Source organism: Coturnix japonica, chromosome 3, assembly GCF_054131305.1.
Source record: "Coturnix japonica strain WE chromosome 3, WE-NBRP24, whole genome shotgun sequence".
NCBI lineage: Eukaryota > Metazoa > Chordata > Aves > Galliformes > Phasianidae > Coturnix > Coturnix japonica.
Window position 1 is genome coordinate 89,925,260 of NC_140665.1, and position 22,315 is coordinate 89,947,574.

The window sequence follows — 22,315 nt, forward strand, 5'->3', positions numbered from 1 at the left end:
ATACTCCTTGGCTAGATTACCTCTTCCCTAGCAAAGCTCATGAAATCATCACACTAAGCAATCACAGATAAAATGATGGGGCTAATTATGAAGGTTTGAGCCATAATACTTGAACTTGGCAAAAAAAAAAAAAAAAAAAGCAAGATAAAAGCTCTCTGTTAATTGTCGTTATTAGGTTTCAGTTTGTGCTGGAAATCTACAATATTTTAAGTAGCCTGGAAGCATAACTCAGAGTTATTTCTGAAGAAGCATACAGTGACCTAACAGGAGAGTGTGTGTGATAGCATCTCTTGCCAGTCTAACTGGAACTGGGTGCTGGAGGCAGGGGGAGGCCAGAAGAGGTATTAAAATGCTTCTCAGCTTTGATAAGAAAATTTGGGATAATGTGTGCTGAGAATCTAGAGAAAAAAAGGCAGCTTTTATATCACAGCAGCCTTCAGAAACACATAAACAGAGTATTCTCAGTGACCTCTGCCTGCAGCAGCAAGAGAGAGCCATGTTCCTTGGGGGAGAGAGTGGGGTCACAGCTACAGGCCCAGGTGCTGCCCACATGTCTTTGTGTTCTGATTTTAGTGAAACTGTATAGCACTGATGTCTTTTTTTAACAAACTGCTTTTTTGTTTTGTTTTATTTTTTTCACCTTGTTAAAGTTTCTTGTTGTGGTTCGGTTTGGTTTGTTACATTTTTGCAGGAGCTTGCACAGGTGCGCACAGCTGCAGCTGTCACCCAGCAGAGCATATGATCACACACATATGTTATGGCTTCATGTGAAATAAGTTTTCCAGCCTCCAAGGGGATAGAAGCGGGAGCAGGGTGACTTCATGTAGTAAAATCTTTAGTCATCTGAACAGTAGTGTGCTGAAAGCTTTATGTTACAAGGGGAGAGGAAAAGAAGGAGAGTCTGAAACAGGCAAAAAGCAGCCTCAGATGCAAGATACCTTTAAATATATTGGCAATACATGGGTAATATTAATGTAGGCATATGCGGGGTTAAACCTAACACTCAGGACAATACAATAAACATAACCTTTTGATCCTAAAGCAAAGGGCCTCCAAGCAATCCTCCCTCCGTGGTTTTGGGAATCCAGCCCTTCAAAGCAGAACAACTTGTAAGCTGGTGGGGTGGGTTTACAAAACCCTAGAAGACATCTCCACTGATACCCAGGGGTAACAGACACATCTTCTCACTAATCTCTCCACCCTTCTCAGGACAATTCAATAAAAGTGTGCCTCAGAGAGGCTGCAGGATGATAATATTCCAGCCCCATAGTGCAGCAAGTGAAATACTCCAGACCCTCCCAATTGAGGCTGTAATTCCATTGAGGGTTTCTGGTGACATTAGCCAACTCCTCAAGTCTTTCTCTTGATGGAATTAGAGACCTGCTATGATCTGTGAGATAGACATCAATGATGATGTCATTAGCATCAGCTCTGGTTCTGTCAGAAAAGGCTGAAGCACTGAAAAGCAACCTTTAAAGCTAAAAGCTAATTGAAATATTTAATGGAAAGCCAAAGAGCTTGCATGGAGTGTCTGAAGCACAGTTTACAAAGCAGCAGTTGCAAAAAGATACAACAGCATACCAAGAAAATTGTTATATCATTTATCTTGTATATTACAACCTGCAGCCTCCTTTCTTTTCACCTTGTTTGCACCAATAACTAAAATAACCTCACTGAAGGCTGTAGATCCGTGTTGTGTAAGACAATCTGATCAAAATTAAGCTTTACATACAAACATATCTCTAATTTCAGGGCAGCTACTGGACAGCAATGGAAGCAACCATTTGCTACAGGGCAGCTCTGTTCTGGGAGCTGCACTCACAGAGGCTTCACCCTCCCCAGAAGGCTGACTGCTTGGTTTCTGCACTTTGTCATCCAAAGTGGCCTAAAAATATGCTGACAATAAAAGCTTTATTGTTGTTGTTGCTGTTTTTGACAGTTGTGTAGAGGACTCTAGTGAGGAGATAAACAGAGGGTGGAGGCTGTCCACCCCTCTGCTCCCTCACCCACTGCACACTCCACCCAGGCCAGCAAAGCCAAAAATGTGTCCAGTGCAGAAGCTTTCCCTTATTTCAGAAAGTTAATCTCTGCCAGAACTGGATTACCACTGGCTAATCCCTTTAACTACAAGCACATAGTGCTGGAAATGGATAACTTGCTTAGAAACCTACTCTGAGCACACACATTGAAGACCTATCCATGACCTTTTGGCTGCTGGGCATCATGCCTGTTGGAGCCAGTGTTGCCTGCTGGTTTGCTGGCTCCTGCCTCACCTAGCAGGCCTCTCACATCCTTCCAAAATGAATTACAGAGGCCTTCTGATTGAGCTGTTGTACCCTACCCTCCACATCGTACCAGAGCTGTGCTATTCCACCTTCTACTTCCTTGGAATATGCTTGATATTTTAGTTAGAGGGCTACGGGAAAGGCTTTGAACGTGTGGTTTCTGCTCATTACACAGGCCTGTGCCCTATTAAACAGATAGATGTCACATTTCTCATTGCACAGGGATTCTTTGCAGCAGTTTGTGTGCTGCATCCGACACTACACTGCCTTTTATTTACATTTCAAAACACCTGTCTGGTGCTGTGCATGCTGCACAGAAATTAGAATTATGGCCCAACACCTGAATATTTCTGCCTAATTGATGCTTCATTGGAGTGAGGGTGAAGGAGAGGGGGGGGGGAAATCTTCATTATTTCATTTAGGAATAAAACAGAGAATCAGAGCTTTGTGATTAACACCATGAAGCACAAAGGTGAGTGGCACCTGAAGTGCTTCTTATTCTGAGCATCACTGATGTTAGTTCTACAGTCAGACAGTACCTGGGGTACAGATGAAGTATAAGCAGCAATACCAGTCACAATCTAATCATGGAGCTGGAAGACAATGTCGGAACATATAATTGCTTACACAGAAAATCGTTCATAGAGTCTAATGAATTATCAGATAAAAAAGGAATATTATTAATATTCTGTAACAGCACAGAGGCCAGGGTGATGATGAAATAGTACACCCTCAGCCTCATGTTGAATCGTAATCCCGCACTGAACTGTGATTCAGGGACTGAAGTCAGAGGCAGTGAAATACAATCCTACCCACCTTATAACCCTGGAAACTGAAATCTGCTTGATGGAGGGGGCCCTTTAATCTTTCAGCATAAGTTAACCTCAAATTTACAGATTCTTCTTTTGGAACAGCCATTGCACATGTCTGCATAGTACCAGTTTCTCTATGAATATGTATTTTCAGTGTGCAGAATGCCTAGAAAGTCATTCTGCGTTACCTACTATGACTATAATGTTTGGAGCTTGTACGCAGAGCTTTACTGTCATAACAGGGAATCAGGCCCTGTCTAAAAATCACCACTAATGAAGAGCAAAGGCATATTTCTTTTTCTTAATTTAATATTGACCAGAGCTGGCTTAATCAATTAGGAAGAGCTGTTATATTCACAGCTTTCTGCAAAGATGGAAATACAGCAGTGACAGTATGCCAGTATGCCATATGTGCATCACTTCTGTCTTGAAGGCATAACAGGGAAACAATTTATCACTGTAGTGCACCCAACATGTCCCCATCTATCAGCCAGCCCCTTTATCATATGTTTGTGCCTCCGTTTCAACAGCAGGTACCAAATGTCACACTTGTATTTATTACTATTATTTATTATTAGTTTTAAAGTGAGAGTGATAAGGCACTGGAACAGAGTCAGTAGGAGCTCTGTGCCTGGAGACACTCAAGGTCAGGCTGGACAGAGCTCTGAGCACACTGATCTAGCTGTAAGTGAACCTGTTCATTGCAGGGGAGTTGGACTAGATGGCCTTTAAGGGTCCCTACCAACTCTTAACAAATTCTACTGCACGGTTCTGCTGAGGCAGCTTCTCAAAAACCTTTGTATTACAGAACCCAGTCTTTCACCAGAGAGGACTTAGAGAAAGCACAGAGGCTGAGCCAAAGCTGCGGCTGGCAGGAGGCCAAGCTCTAGGTAAACTGTTTTGGAAGCAGTTCAGGTGCCTGAACAATGTCTAGCCTGCAAACAGCAAGTGAGCTTCACCTGCTGCCACTGGCTTTCCTAGGGGACAGCTGGAGAGGGAGGGAGCCCACAGCCCACAGAGGCTTGGAGGTGTTAGCACTGCCCCCAGCACCCCCAGGCTGGTTTTCATCTCAGGCCAGCCACCTGCATGTAACAGTAAGGTTGTTTCAGTCCTGTCAAACAGAGAGGTATTCTCCAAGCTGAAGACATGCTGTTTTATTTATGTTACTGTGATGGCTGACTGTTGTGAAATGGGCTGCAGTCTTACTGGAGCAGAGAGCAGAAGTTATACCAGTAGCAGCTAGAGCAGGGCATTTGGTGTCTCGTGGACAAGCATGAATAAAGTGCAAGTTCAGAATACAGCAACAGGATCTTTACAACTTTAAACAGCCTTTCGAGCTGTTCCCAGGGGGCCACGTGGCAAAATTCAGTGTTGCTCCTTGGGGCTGAGTGGTGGCATATCTTGGGGTGTAGTTGAGGGGAGAAGAATTGGAAAAGGGGACATGAAGGATGAAGGGGAAAGTCTCGATGGATCTTAGTTAAGAGAATACTGAAGGAAAAAGGGTGTAAAAAGGGGAAAGGGAGCAAAGAGCTGGAGATGGAAATGTTTTCTTTTCCTGCTACTGCTGGGATGGGAATAAGGGCAGCAAGTTCAAGAAGCACTTGGACAACGCTTTCAGTCATATGGTCTGATTTTTGTGTGGTCCTGTGTGTAGCCAGATCCACTCCTTGTGGATCCCTTCCAACTTGGGTTATTCTATGATACTATGATTGTATTTGGCTGGAAGCAGCAAGTGCCTTAAAGTAGTAACTTTCAAATCACACATCCATTGCAAGATCCACATCTTGCTTAACAGCCATACTCACCTCTGCACTGCATTTTCTCCATACATGAATCTGTGAAGCTGTAAAGCATTCCAGCAGGAGCAAGGAAGGGTTAACAGCCTGGCTGGGGGTGTGCGCAGCTGCAAGTTCAGATCAGCCCTTGCAGACATTGTATTCCTGTGTTTGCACAGGATTCATTTTCCCCTGCACTTATACCCCACTCACACATGCACAAGCACACATCTACGCACACAAGGACTCCTCTAAGAAGATTACAGTAACCAGCAGTTATAATTTTACTTAAGCCTTTATGACGTTTTTAATTAAAAAGGCTTTAGTGCTTTTCTAGCATGACATTTGATTGCACTCCAGATAATGCACCCTTGCCGATTCTGGCAGGAGAAAGCATTTAGAAAATATATGAAATATTTTTATAAGGAGTTTTACCCAATCTGTCTTCAATGAAAGATATAATGATTTCAAACTACGTGTATTCTTTTGAATAAAACAACAACATATGCCAGAGCAAGATAGCTGAAGAAAATCACCCCGTCCAAGCCACTGTCCATTTAAAACTGTGTTTTCATTCACACTGCTTGGGTTCAGGCTTAGGTTTCCTATGGGAATTTACTCAAATATGTGGCACAATTTTAATGCACAGTCTGAAATGAAACCTGCTCCAAGCTGCTTCTTGGCTGTCTAGATAAACCTGGGTCTGATGTCCTTGTCATCTGTACCATTCTAATTTCTTTGACTTCATCATGATTTTCACCTCAAGCAGATCCTCACTCCAAAGGAGCTGCCAGAATTATGCTTTATTATTACTTTTACCAAAATTAATATGTATTTTCCTTTATTTGCATGTAATCCTTTATCCAGTTTGATCGGCAATAATCATACTTCTCTTAAACATGGTACCTTGGTAATCAGTTACACCAAGCTCTCTTGCAACATTTCTTTCTGAACTTATGCAATTCTGAAAGTAGAAATGCTATTATTAAAGACCACACACACTATGATACCATGGATGCATTTTAGCCCCACAGAATTTTAGCCTCACTGAAGTCATTTGGAAGTAGCCATTGACAACAGCATCTCCCACATCTTCCTCAAAATAATAAATATCTTAGAGAATTACTTGATTTTTTGTCCCAATGAATCAGTTTCTGACATTTCAAAATGTTTCCACCCCAACTGAAACTGTTGTTTTCTGGGGGTTGTTTTGTTTTTATGTCTAAGGGAAAATATTACATCAAGCCATACTGCCTACTGCCCCTTTTGAATAAATGAAAACAATTTTTTCTGTCTGTAGCAAAATAAATGAAGAAATGTCTGTATGTTTTGTGCTGAAATGAATTGAGAAATCTTTGCTTTTATTGTCTTTTTCAAAATACAGCATCAACAGAATAACTCTGCAGAAACTTTCAGTCATGGGAAACAAATCAGTCATTTCATGATGGATTTGTGTGTGGTTCCATCAGGATAGTACACAAATGCTTTCAATGTGGATTTGACCTGATATTATCCTTATGACATGAATCTTATGACATCTTCACTCTTCTTCTTCTATGGATGAGGATACAAATATTCACATCAGTGCTTTCTCCTTGTTTGTTAAATCCTGACTTGAAATGACAGGCCCCAGCTTTTAATATACAGAGTTGTTTTATGGCACTTTACTCACCATAGAACACTTAATTTTGAGCATAATTCTCATTGACTCCAATTGCCATTCTGAAAGCCCAGTGCTGCTGCAGACATTAGGAGTCTCCTGGCAGGCTCTACAAGGAGAAGCACACTTGCTTAACTGCCACCTGTGAAAAAGAAGTTATTTAATGTAATATAAAATTATATAATATAAATAATAATAATAATAATGTGTGATTGCCCAGAAATGGAGTTTGACCTGACCCTGCAAGAGCCCTCAGCTGGATCTGCCTTTAGCCTTGGCCCATCTGTCTTTGTGAAGGAAATGGTGGAGAAGATAACTGAAACACTGATCTTCAGTGGATACAGCAGGAAGTAAGGATGAAGAATGAAGAATGTAGAGACAGAGGTGCCAGGGAAGAAGCGATGTGTCACAGGATAGAGGTGGCTCCTCAAGGAGCACCCCTGGGGGTTCAAAATGGTTACATGTTGCATCTTTGGAAGAGCTGAAGAGAAAATTTTTACTCCCCATTTAGGACTCACAGCCAGAGGTCAGCATTGAGTGTTGTTTCCCCCCTTTAGCAACCCAACCAACATTCCCATGACTGCAAGCCCTTCACTGCTTTATTTTTTATAATGAGACAAGGGTTCTTATTAATGATCTTTCACTAAAACCCCATCTTGGTCCATTTTCTCAATGCCATTATCTTCTGTCATGTGTGAGACAAAAATACAGAGAAACGTCCCCTTGGTCTGAACCTTGTGCATCCTATCTCATTGACCGACAGCTTGGGCCTCCAATAATGATGTGCTCTTCCCCTTGGGATACATACAGAGACTAACAGAAGCAGAATGCAGTCCTCCACTGTGAGCATTTGGTTACTTGTTTATGGCCCAAAGCCAATTTTTGATCCTTGCACTGGTGCCACAGAGCTATTCTTCTAAATAGACAGTGACATCGATGGCGAACTCTGCTCAGCCTCATCATCAGTCTGCACTTACAGCGGGGTCACTAGGTATTCTTAGCCAGTGTCCTCTGAACTGCAATGAATGGGAAGACCCTAGAAGTCTGTGACCTTGCCAGATGTTGATAGATTTTGTGTGGTAGAAACTAAAGGCATATTTCTGACATTCAAGTCAGAAAATCCTGGCAAAGTTATAAGAAACTAAAAAACTGAGACTTAAAAGGACAGATCTGAGGCAAGCTTTGCCACAGGTACTGCTGCTTACACTGTTTAGAAGAGGTATGGACTAACAAAGTACATTCAGCTGTTGAGGTACCACAATAAATTCTTCAACAAAAATTTTTCCCCCTTCTTTAAGACAGAGATTCAACGTGTGGAGCTAACACATTCCCTGTACAATACAATTTTGTAATTTCTTTAACACCATTAATTCCTATGGATCCTTCTATTACTTGTGGCCTGAAAGATATCAGAAGGAGGGGGAGGAATTCCTACTGACTTGAAAGAGATTTTTAGAAGCAGCATATTATGGAGTGCAGTCCCCCCATTCTTAATGGCCCAATTTTGTTCAAAGAATGCTTCAAGGCATTCAAAAACACTTTAAAAGCAGCAGGTTCTCAACTACATATGTCAAGTTGCAGCCAAGAGTGAAATTTTATAGCCCATTGAAAAATAAGATTGTATTATGGAAAAATCTGGCACGCCCTTAATTATTGCGGCCTGAATGAACTTATAACAATAAAGCAAACTGATAAAACTCAGGAAGCACAAAAGACACTTTGGTAATAGGACAAAGGATCGATGTAGTGCGTGCATCGCTGCAGAGCTCTGGGAATCCAGAGTTTTTAATCAAAATCACTGGTTTGTAACCTTATGGCACCTCTTCTGTACAGTTGAATGGGAAACCAGAGCAGGATGCACTTGTTCAAGAAACAGTATCATTAAAAAATCCAGTTACTTTATGCTAGTTATGACAGTCAAAGACAGCGCAGCCTAGGTGCCTGCAACTTAGAAGCCTTTTACTCTCTTTAGTGGATTAACATCTTTAGTTTCTCAGGCAAGGGAAGAAGTTAGAATGCATTTACTTCAGACGCATAAAGCAAATGAGGCATGAGGAGAATGGGTTCATGGTATTATTTAGATACTTCATTTATGCAGTTCTTGTGCATCTTGTCAGTTTTAGTTACATAATTATCTCAGAGGATCTGGTTCAAGAAAGAACAATGATAGAAAAGGAAAACCTTGCTTCAGCAGTGCTCCTGTAAGAATAAAGTATTGTGTTTGAATCCTGTGCAACAGAGGACCATATGAATCACCTTATTTAATATACCTTTTCCCCCTTTCTCTTAGAGGGACAGCAGAATGGCATATGTGAAAGCCACGTCTTTGTGCCATTTGGTAGCTTAGGCAGTTTAGGCGACTCTCTCTACAGAAAGAAATCAAGAAGTGAGAAAAAGAAGGAAAAAAAGAAAGAGAGAAAGACAGAGAGAAAGAGAAAGAGAGAAAGAGAAAGAATGAGAGAGAGAGAGAAAGAAAGAGAGAGAGAAAGAGAAGAAAAGGAAAGAAAAGGAAAGAAAAGGAAAGGAAAGGAAAGGAAAGGAAAGGAAAGGAAAGGAAAGGAAAGGAAAGGAAAGGAAAGGAAAGGAAAGGAAAGGAAAGGAAAGGAAAGGAAAGGAAAGGAAAGGAAAGGAAAGGAAAGGAAAGGAAAGGAAAGGAAAGGAAAGGAAAGGAAAGGAAAGGAAAGGAAAGGAAAGGAAAGGAAAGGAAAGGAAAGGAAAGAAAAGAAAAGAAAAGAAAAGAAAAGAAAAGAAAAGAAAAGAAAAGAAAAGAAAAGAAAAGAAAAGAAAAGAAAAGAAAAGAAAAGAAAAGAAAAGAAAAGAAAAGAAAAGAAAAGAAAAAGAAAGAAATGCTTATCACATGTATCAAAATGGCTTTAAACTGCCTTTTGCTTTCCTCAATTAGATAAGGCCACATACCTTCTGAGCTAAATCCCTCTTTTCTTCCTCTTTATATGTTATGTGTTTATATCACCTGAATGCTGTTGTGTTTATCTGGAGATATAACTGCTGCTTAAATTCCAGATCGTTTTCTTTGGTACTCTTACTCCCTCTCGTGGCTGCATATCATCTGTACACAGTCTTTAAAGGATGGGCTGTGAAGCAACAGAAAACAACATCAGAAGAGCATTCCTCTAATGCGCTGCAGACTTCCCTGCATACATGAGAGTGTCTGATACATTGGATTAATAAAAACACTGCAAGAAAATAAACTTTAAAGAAAAAGAGCAGGCATCTCAGCAGCTGCAGGCACATGAGAGGAGGGAAACAGGTGTGTCAAAGCTAGCTGTCTGTTGTGCTGTGCTTTGATGGAATTTATGGCACAGAGCATTCTGAAATCAGTGTTCACATCCCATGTGCCAGATCCACTCCCTATGTGGAACAGTCTGGGCAAGCATCACAAAGCTCTGTGAGGTTCCCTCCAGGAGGCCTCCAGCAGATTGTTTTGTCAGATGTCGGCCACCCTGTCCCAGGGCCTCCAGACCTCCGAGGGAAGCTTTCAAAAACCGGGGTCACCTCCCCTGAGCCTCTGCTTTGCCTTTCCACTCCTGAGCCACCTCAGGGGCACCTGGCTCCCGCATCTCCCTTTGGGACCCAAAGGGAGGATTTCATGGTACAGGAGGTAGAATACTTTTTGCAGAGATCAAAATAAGAGGAACTTAACACCTAGAGGCAGCACTCCTTTCTGAACCAGACAGCACAGTGCATCAGGGACATCAGTAGGTCATGTGGGCCAGCAGACAGCCCTTGGTGCAAATAACAAAATAGCATGCAATTGAAGATTCCTGCTTCTGTCTGGGATGAAAAGAAAATGTTTCACAAAAGAAATGAGACATTTACATCAGAGACATTCTGTCTTTTTGATGCCCTTTTATGCTCTAAGACAGATTATGAGGAAGGAGTAGTCTTCTGAGGTTTTGTCAAACAATTCACATACATTGTTTCAAATATTTGATTCTTCTTGTTGAAGCACATGAAAATAATTACATCTGGAGGCTGTAAACTTCTGTCTTCTACTTCCTGAAATGAAGTAAGATACTAACAACCTCTAACCAATGTGCAGGACCTGCTGATCTGTGCCTCAGAGCGCACATAGCTCCTGTGGAAGACCAGAGGTTCAACACAGAGACTCTTCACACTTGGACTATAGATTTCAAATCCACCATGTGGAACCCATCAGTCCCATGCTGAGAAAAAAATTCAGAACTCAGTGATAATATGTACTGGACCAAAACCAAAAATCCAAACCAAAACTGATCTGAAAGCAGCTAGATGCACCTCCAAGCTTCTGTGGTTTAACCCAGCTCTGAAGACTGTGCATTCAGCACTGACAATGTCTGCATCCCAGAGGACAAGAGCAAACAATAATGATCCTAGAATCATAGAACTGTAGAGTCATCAGGGTTGGAAAAGACCACTAAGATCATCTAGTCCAACCACCCACTCATCCCCAGCACACAAACTAATCGCATCCCTTAGTACCATATCCACAAGTTTTTTGAGCATCTCCAGGGTCAGTGATTCTACCACCTCCCTGTGCAGCCTGTGCCACTGCCTCAACACTCTTTCTGAGAAGAAATGTTTCCTAATATCCAACCTGAAACTTCCCTGGTACAATGTAAGGCTTTTATTTCTCATCTTATTTGTTGATGCCCCAACCATTCTGGATGTTCTGAGGATGGATTCAGGGCATTCTCTCTCACAGTCAGCTATAGCAATGTCATGATTGAACGCAACAATCACTGCTGGCTTTTCTTCTGCTGTGTACAAGTATGTTTCTGCCCATTTTCTCCCCAGTACTGCAAACCAAAGCAAAGAAAGGTCTGATATTATTAGGAAGCTGTTTCTCTGTAGGTTGTAAACTAAAACTAAGATCTAGATGGAAAAAATCTTTCAACCCTTCGTTTCCACTAGCCATCACTTTAATCCCTTTTGTGTCAGCAGAGATTCCACTCCTTAACCTGGAAGTAGGAAATAACAGAATCATTCACCTCTTTATTTTTCCCTGCAGGATATGAACCAACACCATCCACAATATTCTCATTTCTTTCTCAGTAAGTGCAGCTGCTGAGGAAAAGAACAAAACAAAAGCAAACCCTCAAATAGAGAGGTGAAACAATGGTGAGAACAATCCTCCCAGCAGGCCTTCAAGCCTGTTGTAGTTTTATTGATAGAGACCCCTCTGAGAGTGGGATTTCACATCACTTTACCATTTGTAGTCCCAGGTGAAGGCAGAAAGAAGTATATGAACAGAAGCAGAGCTTCATAAGCTTCCTGGGCAGCTTCTTCTGTGGCTAGAACCATAGAACCATGGAATCACTCAGGTTGAAAAACACCTTAAGATCAAGTCCAACCGTGACCTAACCATAATACCCTAACAACCCTCTGCTAAATCATGTCCCTGAGCACCACATCCAAACGGTTTATAAACACATCCAGGGATGGTGACTCAACCACCTCCCTTGGGAGCCTATTCTGGTGCTTAACAGCCCTTTCCATAAACAAGTTTTTCCTGGTACCCAACCTAAACTTCCCCTGACACAATTTGAGGCCATTTCCCCTCATCCTGTCACCTGTGACCAGTGAGAAGAGACCAACCCCTCTCACTCTGTAAGCACCTTTCAGATAATGGCTAGGTATGGTTTGTGTATTTTAATAATGTACAAAACACTTCCCCCATTCCTACTGTTGATGGTTCCTGAAAATTGGTCAACACGGCACATTGTGATATCTGTCTGCCAAAGACAAGAGTCAGAACTCTAAATGAGTTGCTTGCATAATGTAGGCTTTGATCAAGAAACTCAGTGCAGCAATTATGCACTGCTTAAAGGCCTCCAAAAGCATGAAAATAAAAAATCTGAGCAGAAGATCTGTGTTTAAATCCTTTTACATGCCAGTGCAAAGACTGCCAGGGCTCACACACTGACCTTGAAAGTACAGAGATGGAAATGTTCTTCCTCTGTACAGGAGATTGACAGAATGCAATCTGGGAAGACATAACCATGGTTCAGAGCTTTACTCTACCTTAAAAAATTGAATCTCTTTCTCTTTTCTCCAGGTAAGAGTCAGGCTAAAATTGCTTTGGGAATAAGAGTGTTCCTGCTCTTGTAGCCCTGTGGGGAAAAGATTAAGAAATCAGCACATTTCTTATTCCTGTGTGAAAGAAGTCATGCTCTACTAAAGAATCACAGTGAAGACATATGCAGTTGTTTTAGAAGTGTGCTAAATGGCATTCAGATCTGGGAAGGAACATACATGCGGAGTATTACACCCAATGGAATTTTCCTTGCACAGATCAGGTTAGGTGTGTTCATCCATTTTTACTCATCAGGGAGTCACACAGGCATCTTGGGGAGCTTCTGGGATCTGCTGACCCGCAGTTGCCATCCCTTAGGGATGCATATGAAATTCCCATACAGGAGGCATTTGAAAAACATTCCTGTCATTCATCTAAGCTAATGATTCAGAGACAGATTTAAATCCCTACACCATCTCCCAGCAAGTACACACACACATACAGGCACAGACACACAGATCTAACTCTCAGGATGCTGTGCATCCAGTCTACTTCCTTGCAGCACTACACCATTGTAATCCTACATCTGTGTGACTCCATAACAGGTAATCAGTATTTGAAACAGGAATATCTCTACTTTTTGAATATATATATATATATATACATACATATATATATATATATTTAATTAAATGCATTATTTACAGTGCTTTTTGTGTCCTTGATGGTATGACCTTCAGGAGGGAAATGCATGTTCCTCTGAGTCTGCCATTTGTATGAATATCCCCTGGTTGTTTTCTGTCTTATTCTCTGTTGTGGCTCCTGCTGAGCACAGCCTTCACCAGTCCCTCTCTGGCTCAAATCTCCCTGATGCCCAGTGGGCTGCAAATCTGTAGCAGCTCCCAGGTTTGTCCGATTGAATTAAAAGACTTCTACTGTTCTCCTCTGCCCTCTCTGGGGGTCTTCCTGCAGCTCCTGGCATCAAGTTTCTGAGTTATATGCAACATCCCAGGGACTGAGTTGGGGCAAACATTCAGGACTGCTGGTGAATCTGCAGATATGAGAGGTTGTGTTCTGCTCCCATTCTCCAGGACAGTGCTTCAGCTGCTCTTTTGATCAGATCCAGTTTCTCTGCAGGGTTGTGTGAGAAACAAGTTTTGACCCAACAGGTTCACAATTTTAGGAAAACCTTTGTGAAATGCCAAGTAATTTCGCATTAAGATCAAACACTTTGAGAAAGTGAGTCTATTTTAGGTAGTCACTGGAAACACAATATAAAGGTGCTTCCTCTGTGTTGCAGCTGCAAATAAACGAGTATCAATTTCCTATGCAGAGCCCACACTCTGATCATTTTCTATCTGCCTGCTCAGTGGAACTCCCACACATGTAAAGGAGAGGCTATTTACAGCACCTTGAGAGCAGTTTGTTGCCCAGATGATGCATCCTCTGAGGGAGGTAGCTGTGGTTGTAAAGCAGATGAATTCTGGAGCTGCACTCCTCACTGTATTAAAAGCATCATATGGCAGTGCTGGTGGTAGCTGCAGAGCTGCACTGCTGTGGGGAAGCTGAGTCACACTCAGCTACAGGCTTCTGATCCCAAACACGATAGTTAAATCCAATGCCATTTCCAACGCTGAAAACTGCAAGTTAAATCTAACTGCAAGGACTTTCCCTTCACTAAAATAAACTGTAAGTCATTTACCAAATAAATTAACTGTAGATAATGTAAAAGTAGAGCAAAACCTCGATTATTTGGAAAATAAATAAATAAATAAAAATACATGAACAGCATTATTTAGGGACATCTATATTACTCTTAAGAGAAAAACTCTAGTAAAATATTGTTGTAGAGTGAGAAAGCTCAGATAAGAGTATTTTTCAGCAACTTGTAACAAAAACATTGTACTCTATTTCTTTGTTATGAGGGTGGTGATGTGCTCACACCGGCTGCTTAGAGAGCTGTGGGTGTCCCATCCCCAGAGATACTCAGGGCCGAGTTGGGTGGGCCCTGGTCAGCCTGAGCTGGTGGGAGGCAGACAGCCCATGGCAGGGGTTGGTTGGATGGGCCGTGAGGTTCCATCCAACCCAACAATCATGTGTTTCTGATTATATGGTTCTGTGATTCTTTGATTCTAAGATTTTAGAGTGAAAATTAAAAATATCCTTAAGATAGCTGAGATTCATTAGCACAGTACGTCATTCATTACTCACCACTCCAATGTAATGAAAGCCTGACCAATACCACTAAAACCAGAAAAGACTTGTGTTTGAAACTGCTCATCTTGGAGAGTATTCACATCAGTGACAATAGGCTTAGAATCGCTGGCCCAGAAGACTTCTAGATGTGGGAGATGGTCTAGAATCTCTGAAAACTTCTTCCTTTAGTCTTCTTGGGATATGCCTGCTTGCTCACATTATCTTTCATGAAAAAAAAAACACCTCCAAGATGAAGCAGCTGTATAGACCACACTATTCCTGAACTGTGCATCTGGCATTGGCAGGGGTGGGCAGCAGGAGCAGTAAATGACCCTGCTGGAACTCCTCCTGTGCTTGCTGTGGACTTAAATAAGGGCTTTATGTGTCTGCCTCCTTGCATAAGCAGTGAATTTGCAGACATAGATAATTTTGCTTCATATTTCTCCTGTTTGGGAGTACATGACGTGCACTGTTTCTATGGCTGAATGAAAGGTCACAACTGACCAGCTGGCAACACAGAATGCAGCCTTACACTAATGACAGGGCTTTCAAGTTTTGTTTCATATTACAATGACTGCGTATTTACATAAATCCTATAGATTTATTTTTTTTTTTTGGCTACATTAAGCCAGAGGGTGATGATTTTTGTCTTTACAAAGGAATTGATTTAATTTTATTGAACACAGTTTTCCATTTAAAACATCAAAGTTGGTGCAGCTCCCTGCAGCAACAATTCCATCTTATGCACTTCTTCAAATATTCAAATTAAGAAAATGGGGGAACTGGGACTGAAAAAGCTAATGAATTCTAACAGACAGCTGGCAATGTCTCATTGTTCATTTCTTTCTTTCTCTCTTTATTTATTTATTTGTTTGTTTGTTTGTTTATATATTTATAAAAGGGTATTTGAGGCCTTTGTTCATCCTGGCCTTGGAAAGACATTTTTCCTTCCATCAAAGTCCCCTGGAGTAGGCCATGACTTTCCTTCCTCCACAACTGTCAGGAACTGATAGCAGAGGCAGACTGCACATTTTAGGGCAGATTTCTAGAAGCTGATAATGATATGGAGAGAGCACACAAAATACAGAACAAAAAAATCCTATTACCCATTCTCCCCTGCTCCCATCTAATGGGTACCACTACAAGAAACAGAAGAGCATGGATCATGCTGTAGCATGTTTGGGGTTAGCCCCGAGTCTGGAGGCTGAGGGTACAGGACTCAAACTCTATTTAGTTTCTATGTTAGCAACCTAGCTTGAATCAAGAACATGCGTTCAAAGTATATTCCTGACCACCACTTCTTACCAGGCTTTGCTTTGCACTGTGCACAAGTCCTGATGAACTGAGTTCCATCCAAAGCTCCAAGCAGCAGATCTAGTGCAGGAACATATAGCAGTTGCTAATGCAAGACCAGCCCAAGTGACAAGATTAGATGATCTCATCTGAAATGAATCTTCAAAATACTTGTAAGGCACACACTGGGAGCTGCACTAGCTCCTCTCCTCATTCCATGCCACCTGCTAATACAAGCACAGACAAACAGGCTATGTCACTGTTTTCTAACCTCTCACTGCTTAAAAGTGTGAGCAGTGCCATTTTAGGCACCATATGGTATCCCTGCAGGCCTCCAGCTGCCACTATGCAGATGAACAGCTCACCCAAATGTCTTGCGTCATGGCTGGCAGCTCTGCACAGACATCTCAGCTACCTCAGGGAGATGAACAGGACCTCAGTGTCTGTGTTAAAGAAACTGAACACCACCTATGTAAACTTTTGATCCTCTCTTAACCATAAAGTAAATAAATAAACACAGTTTACTTTATTATTTTCAGTTACAGCTGGATTCACTGACTTTAAGGCAGTACTAAGGATCTCAAAGATAAGTTTCAGTGTGTGTACTTTCCTGATCCAACACACCAGATGCTCTGAGGAGTGTAGCAGCAGGATCTCTGCAATACCACATCCTAAAGCCAGTTCTACATTAGTAAATCAGTAAAATAACAAATTGCTATATTTACTGGGGTACTAATAAAGCAAACATTCTTCGGTGTGGCTTTTGCCCTCGGGCTGACAACCTTCATCTGTGCACAGAAAGGTCTGGCCTCAAGAATGAGTTTGGCCAGCAGTAAATAAAGGAAGATGCTGAAGGATTACCATGCTTGGGACTGCCTGGCAAGGGCTCATGGTCATGGGCCAGCTCTATGACATGGACCCATCCCCAGTCTTCCTTGGAGCATGTTCCAAAGATGCAAAAAGCCAATCTGATCCACTAAGATTTAGCCTAAATTCCTCAGTCTGCATAATATTATTTGGTGCTTCACATCAAGCACTGAAACCAAAATCCTGACCTCTTGTGGCCATTAAACTTCCCAGCAAAACGGTTCTCAACTCAGCAAGTAGACAAAACTCTTGCTTGGCATGAAATGTTCAGTGTTCTTCAGGCCAGGTGCTCTCTCACCTGGAAAAGCTACTTAGGCCTGGTGTATTATTTATTGGTAGCCTAGCGATCCATGAGCAGTGATGTCTTCCATACGTGAAATTCCTCTATCTGAGGATAATTGAATACCTGGATGCTTTATAAGTGTATCAACCACAAAGATGTATTTCCAGACTACATGCATGGCAGATCCCAAGGCCACTTTTATTCAGAATAGCACAACAAACAGCAGCATACATTATCAGTATGTATAAATATACTACATTAACTGCATATACTCACAAAGATAAAAGAGTGCATGAATAAAACTTATTTACATTAAAATCATTGGGTTTAAAAGTTATTCTTCCAAGTTTTTTCCACCTTCTATATAAGATTGGATATAACCAAGCAATATTACTCATTTTCATTTACAAGACAGATTTGTTCATAATTATACTCGTGTAACAGAGGAAAGTAAGCATAGTGTTTTAAATCAAATTGCATTTTAGAGTTATGAGTAACAGTGAAACAAACATACATAACAATAAGCCTTTGCAGAGCTGAAGTCTTGCTGGTAGCCTGCTTTTGTATTCAACATGTAGGAAAAAACAAACAAACATACAAGTAAAATTGGAGTACCATCATCCTCATTGCTCTAATTCTCTGCATTTTGTCATTTCACATTCTCTCAAAAAGAACAAAAAACTTACACTGGTGAACCTATAGGATAGAGAAAATACTTTGTAGAAAGATATTTTAGCAATCATTTAACCAGTGTTTTTAATCTCATGTTCTTCTCAAGTCTCTGCTTCCAACATGTCAGTGTTCTCTTTTTTTTCCCTCTGAAATGAACTGACATTTCACTTGCATAGGTTAACAGACATGGACTGTATTCCTTAGAGTCCCAGGTACTTACTAGCCCATATTTATGAGGCAGTTCTTACAGGATGCTCATCCCAGTAGCTCATCCTCTATTCCAGAAAGAAACACTGGGCTGTTCCTAAACGTTATGATCATCTCATTGCTTTACTGTGGGATTACATTTTATCCTCTCCTTGTACATCTCATGCTCCCACTGCAATCAGTGAATTCTTGTACATATTGAAGGCAGGAACAAGTTCTCATCACAATGATGATACAACCTGACAGCATCTTGAAATGTCACAGTGTCAGAGAGTACTCTCATGTACTTTGTGTGAGATTGTGGTAGGCTTGTGGCTTTACCAGGAGTGCTGAACAATGAGTGCTATTTTGCTTCATACATAAAAGTGCAGTAGACGTCAGTGAAACTGATCACCTGGCCAGACTGCTGTTGGCAGCAGTAATAAAAGGTTCTTTTAGGGAACAAAGCACCTCACAGAGCATTTTGAGCTAGCAGAAATAAAGGGACAATAAAAAGTATATGTTAGGTGTTGATAAAAAGAAGTTGCTTTCACAAGGCACAGTGGTTTTTAATTAGTTGCAGGACTGTCTTGAAAACCTCTTCCTTGGAGGGACTGGCATCAACCTCTTGGCACGCGGGATTCACCATCCTTCTGTACGACTCTTCGATTCTATTGTAAAACAAAACAGGAGTAATAAAACAAATTGCAGGGATGTGAAATGGTATTAGTCATCGGTCTCAGAAGAAAGTGCTGGCACCGCAGAGACAATGGAAAAAAAATGTTATATGAAGCCGAGTACGAAATATACTGCAAAGGGCAACGAACCTTTAGGAAAACTTCAGAATGCAGTTTCTTTGACAGTGATTGCCAGACCTATATCAATATTCACATAGCATGACAATGATGTATTTCTGTATTTACGGTTTAGCTCTAGAAACTATCCAGAACAGCCATACAGTGGGCATCCTGCTTCTAACACCTGAGTTAATTTATCTGGAGCCCATCAATGTGCCTATGAACTGTATGGCAGGGTAATGGAGTGCTCACTGATAGATCTCAGCTAAGAGTCACTGGAGAACTGGAGAAAGATTACAGAGTTCACACATCATTTAACTCTTTCCTCTGATTAACTTTGCTAACTAGATGAATACTGGTTCGAAACACGGGGTGAAAACCTCCATGCTCAGGCAGAATAGAAGCCTTCTCATAACTTGGAACTCTTCCTTGTTTAGTCTCTGAGGATGTAACTATCATTTTCTTGGTTCCCACAAGAATTAATAATGTCTAACATTTAGGCCACAAATCACAAGACAAATCAGATTATTCCAAATGTTCTCAGATCCTGGCTGAAATAATTAGCAAGCAGAATAACCAAAGGCTTTCAAAGAAGCAGCAGAATTAAAACATGGAAGATTGAGTGACTGAAGGAACTAGGGCTGTTTAGTCTGGGGAAGAGGAGGCTGAGGGGAGACCTAAATGCTCTCTTCAAATACCCGAAAGGTGAATGCAGTGAGAGTGGTGCTGGTCTCTTCTCACTGGTGACAGGTGACAGGACAAGGTGAAATGGCCTCAAGTTGAGCCAGGGGAATTTTAGGTTGGTTATCAGGAAAAACTTATTCACTGAAAGGGTAGTTAGGCACTGGAATAGGCTCCCCAGGGAGGTGTCTGAGTAACCATCCCTGAATGCATTTAAAAACCATTTGGATGTAGTGCTCAGGGACGTGATTTAGTGGAGAGTTGTTAGTTAGGGTAGTATGGTTAGGTCATGGTTGGACTTGGTGATTTGGGAGGTGTTTTTCAACCTGAGCAATTCCATGATTCTATGAGTCTGTGACCTTTAAATGGCATAATTTTCTCTCGGTACACCCATCCTTGCACAGGCCCCACTGTGTGAGCTGTGTCTGCACAGAGCTTCTGTCAAAATTAAGCAATTCATTTTTTAAAATGTGCCATTGATACAGATGCTAAAACTCTAGAGGTAAGTTTCAGTTTTGAGATTTGTGTATACGGACACCTACATCCAGGTGTTGATGTGGAGGTATTTACAAGAGCACTAGTTACTCAAGCTCCCACTGCAGAAAATGATGTCGTCATCAATACATTTGGTAGTGTCTAGACAACAATCCAGCTCAACCTGAAGTACGATATCTAGGGTAAAATTCAGATGCCTAAACGTGTATATCAAGTGCTTCTTGAGATGACATAGTCTAATCTTTAGCTTCCAGCTGCTGACCCAGAAAGGGTCCATAAGTTGTATGTCATATCTGTCAGCCTCTTGAAGATGCCCTAGAATACCTCAGATGACTCTAGATATTTATGCTCAGATCACTGATCTCCTAGCACCTGCTCTGCTGAATCACACTGAAGGCCGCACTGACTCTGTTGACTATATGGGAGCCTGAAATTATTCACCTGTAGGCTTTCAAACATGTTTAACTAGAAATGACAGAATTTACTTTTCTCGTGAGTCTTTTCCAAAAACAAACAGCAACAAAAAAACCTCCACAAAATGTAGAGATATGAGTCCTTGTCCCAGTAAGATAAGCAGGACATTTTGTTTCTGATTCCACAGGAACCAAGATTGCCTCCACCCTCTTACCCTTCATTAATACATACCTTCGGCGAAACAAGCTGTTAGCTTCCAGCTCAGCCTCTTCCTTTGTTCTCTCCAGCCCTCGACCCTCAAGCCTTCGGGTTCTCTCCTCAGGGCTGACAGTTAGGAGAAGAACAAGATCAGGTTTGAGCAGGTCTTCAGGCCACTTATACACAGCATCATCATCTGGTGGAAGATTCTGGATGTTCCCATCTGTTTCAGTGGCTATTGTATAAGCAGCTGTGCTATGCCAGTACCTGTCAGGAAAATACAGAATGGACAGAAAGACATTTTAGATTAGATACAAATTCTTCAGTAACATAGGAGGCAAGTGTCAACATAACAGGTTGCCATGAGAGGTGGTAGATGCCTCATTCGGGTCAGGACGGACAGGACTCTGAGCAATCTGATCTAGCTATAGGTGTCCCTGTTCATTGCAAGGGAGTTGGATGAGATGATCTTTAAGAGTTCCATCCAACTCAAGTGATTTTATGCTGCTGATTCTGTGACAACCACAGGTAAAAGAATGTCTAGGTAGTTGACACTGAGAGTTTGAAGGCAACTGTAAAGAGCAATTCTGGGCCATCCATCCATAATAGTCAGAATCATTGTGAATTATGAGTTAAAAGGTATGGCAGAAGCTACACCTTAGGTAAAATGTTCCAGATGCTGTCAAAATAAAATCTTCTCACATGATGAGAGGTACCAAAAGGAGAGTGTTACGTAATATTTTCAAACCCAATAACCAGTTGTTTTTTTTGTGTGTGTGTGATTTCTATACCCATATATGCAGCAAATTTGTTAGCAAACACAGTCTTCAACCACATGTTAAGAACTACACCGTACACATTTCCGTGTTTTTAAGGCTGGTTAATAATATCGCTCACAGATACACAAACAAATTCTGGGCAATGGGAGGGGAGGAGGTCATAGTACATCTATTGAAACATGTGTGGGGTTTCAAAGTACATACAGACTTCCTTTATTAAGAGTAAGAGAGGTGGTTGATGCTTCATGCCTGCCAGTGTTCAAAACGCATTTGGACAATGCTCTCAGTAATGTGCTTTAACAATTAGTAGGCACTGACTATAAGTGGCAGCTGGACTCAATGACCCCTTAAGGCCCCTTGCAACTTTTCTCTTTTTCCTTTCCTTCCCTCCCCTTTCCCTCCCTCCCTCCCTCCCTCCCCTTCCCCTCACTCTTTCTATTCTTTTCTTTCTTTCCACTGAGCAGCTGGGTGATGGTACTGATGTAAGAGGACTTTTGAAATATACAAACCTGTCTACAATCACAGGTGCCTGAGTGGATGCTTTTGCTATTTCTGATGCAAGGATATAGTTGCCTGCAGCATAAAAGGTTCTTCTAATGGGTGTTGGCTCTTCATCAAATATTGTCCTCCACTGGCTGATGCAGGCTGGTGGAGACCTTAACAGAACAGCACCCAGGGCATCTTTAACTGACTGTGTTACTGTGGTTTTGCCTGCATTTCATTTACAAAAGGAAACATTTGTTATATATATATCACTTCAGATAAAGCTGAACTTTAAAAACTGGAAAGTGTTTTTATTATCTTACTTTACACATTCTGACACTGGTGCAGCCTGAGTACCTTGTGATAAGGCTTTTGGTGGAAAGTGCTTTCAAGCTTAACTTAAAGATTATTAATTACTCCACTTTA

General features: G+C 41.4%; 1 protein-coding gene across 1 annotated transcript; it reads right to left on the reverse strand.

The window, feature by feature from the left end:
- Window positions 1-17,363: 17,363 nt before the first annotated feature.
- Window positions 17,364-22,124, reverse strand: CMPK2 (cytidine/uridine monophosphate kinase 2; the record flags this gene model as incomplete). The annotated part of the gene is made up of 3 exons (XM_085542160.1): window positions 17,364-18,713; window positions 20,661-20,894; window positions 21,916-22,124. Coding segments are annotated over 3 exons (564 nt in total), but the record flags the coding sequence as incomplete, so codon positions are not given.
- Window positions 22,125-22,315: the final 191 nt, after the last annotated feature.